At 49.2% G+C, this 1,490-nt stretch overlaps 1 protein-coding gene across 1 annotated transcript; it reads left to right on the top strand.

Annotated features, from left to right (window-relative positions):
- Positions 1 to 4: 4 nt before the first annotated feature.
- On the top strand, positions 5 to 556 carry FAM32A (family with sequence similarity 32, member A; the record flags this gene model as incomplete). The annotated part of the gene is made up of 3 exons (XM_009703236.1): positions 5 to 154; positions 250 to 303; positions 488 to 556. Coding segments are annotated over 3 exons (273 nt in total), but the record flags the coding sequence as incomplete, so codon positions are not given.
- Between the last annotated feature and the right edge of the window lie 934 nt (positions 557 to 1,490).

The following is a 1,490-nucleotide window of genomic DNA, read 5'->3' as shown; positions in this document are numbered from 1 at the left end:
GCCCTGTGCCCGCAGGAAGAAGAAGAAGGCGAAGGACAAGGCCCAGGTCCTGGAGCAGATCGTGAGCAGCAAGAAGCAGGAGGAGGAGAAGAAGCGCGGCCTGGACAAGCGGACTCCGGCGCAGGTGGCCTACGAGAAGATGCAGGAGAAGCGGGTAGGGCTTTAAAAACCCCGGTCGACCCCTAAGATGCGGCCCCTGAGGGGATCCGAGTGCTGGGAGTAACCGGCCTCTCTTCTGTCTTCCTCCAGCAAATGGAGAGGATCCTGAAGAAAGCGTCTAAAACCCACAAGCAGAGAGTGGAGGTAAGCAAAACCATTCCGATTTACTGAGGGCAGCGCGTGTTGATCAGCATGCAGCCCTGTTGGGCTGGAGGAGCTGTTTCACCTCTGTGAAACACAGAGGCGGGGAGGCAGAGGGCCTTGTGGTTCAACGCTGGTGATGTCCGCACCAAATATTAAACGTTTTCTGTCTCTTTTTCTCCCCTAGGACTTCAACAGGCACCTGGATACTCTGACTGAGCATTACGACATTCCTAAAGTCAGCTGGACTAAGTGAACGGACTGCTTTTCAAGGCTTTGGATCAGGAGTTGTGTTTTGTTTGTATTAAACAGGGTTGCCATGTAAATCTGTGTATTGTCCATATTGAATGTTTAATATATCTTCTGGACGTTTATGGCTTCGTACTGTCTTATTTCATTATTTTGGTTTTTTAAAATCAGATGTTCAACAAAGTCTCTTCTTGGCTGATGAGCTCTGATTTATGTAGGTGCAGAGGGCTTTTTTTGTTTTAGTGCTTAAAGTGAGGTTAAGGCCAAAATCAATTGCTGTGAGCCAGCTGGAAAACGTTCCTTTATTTGTTTGATACTAACAGTTCTCCTTTTGGAAGTGAAGAGTCTGACAGTCTCACATAGCATAAGCTTCTCTTGAAAGTTATAGGAATAATTTATTTCTATCTAGAGTTCTTTCAGAGGTTAGGGGGTCTGCTGTAACTTGTATCTTCGATGTAATTTCTTATTAAAAAGCTGCTTTCGTCCTTTTTTTGGTGCCGACTTACCTATAAAATCAGGGGCAGTGCACTGAGAAAGCAGTTTGTGCATGGAGTTTTTAAGGTGCCTTGCCTGCCTTTACAATGCTTGCGCCTTTTGCAAGATGACGTGTATCTTGATGTTTAAAATCCTAACATGCCTCTTAATTCGAATATTGTTCTTAAACCCGAATATCATCCCTCTGCTGTCGCTGGGCTGTGGGTGCTCAGCGCCTGGGCTCCCACCTCAGCCTGGCCAAACCTTCCCCGTGGGCTGCTGCCCCTCGGCGCCGTTAGCGCCCAGCCCGGCTCCTGGTGCTGTTTTCAGCGGGGGAAAAAGATCCCGGGACTATTTAATATTCGTCCTGGGTGAGTCACGGTGTTCTTCCGCGGCCGTGGCGGAGTGCTGCGCGTATCCCTCCCCGCAGGAGCAGCCGGGTCTCGCCTCGTGTCGTCACTTCCTGC

The sequence above is a fragment of the Cariama cristata genome, unplaced genomic scaffold (genome assembly GCF_000690535.1).
Source record: "Cariama cristata isolate BGI_N322 unplaced genomic scaffold, ASM69053v1 Scaffold29650, whole genome shotgun sequence".
Taxonomy (NCBI): domain Eukaryota; kingdom Metazoa; phylum Chordata; class Aves; order Cariamiformes; family Cariamidae; genus Cariama; species Cariama cristata.
This window is presented reverse-complemented; position numbering and strand designations above follow the sequence as displayed.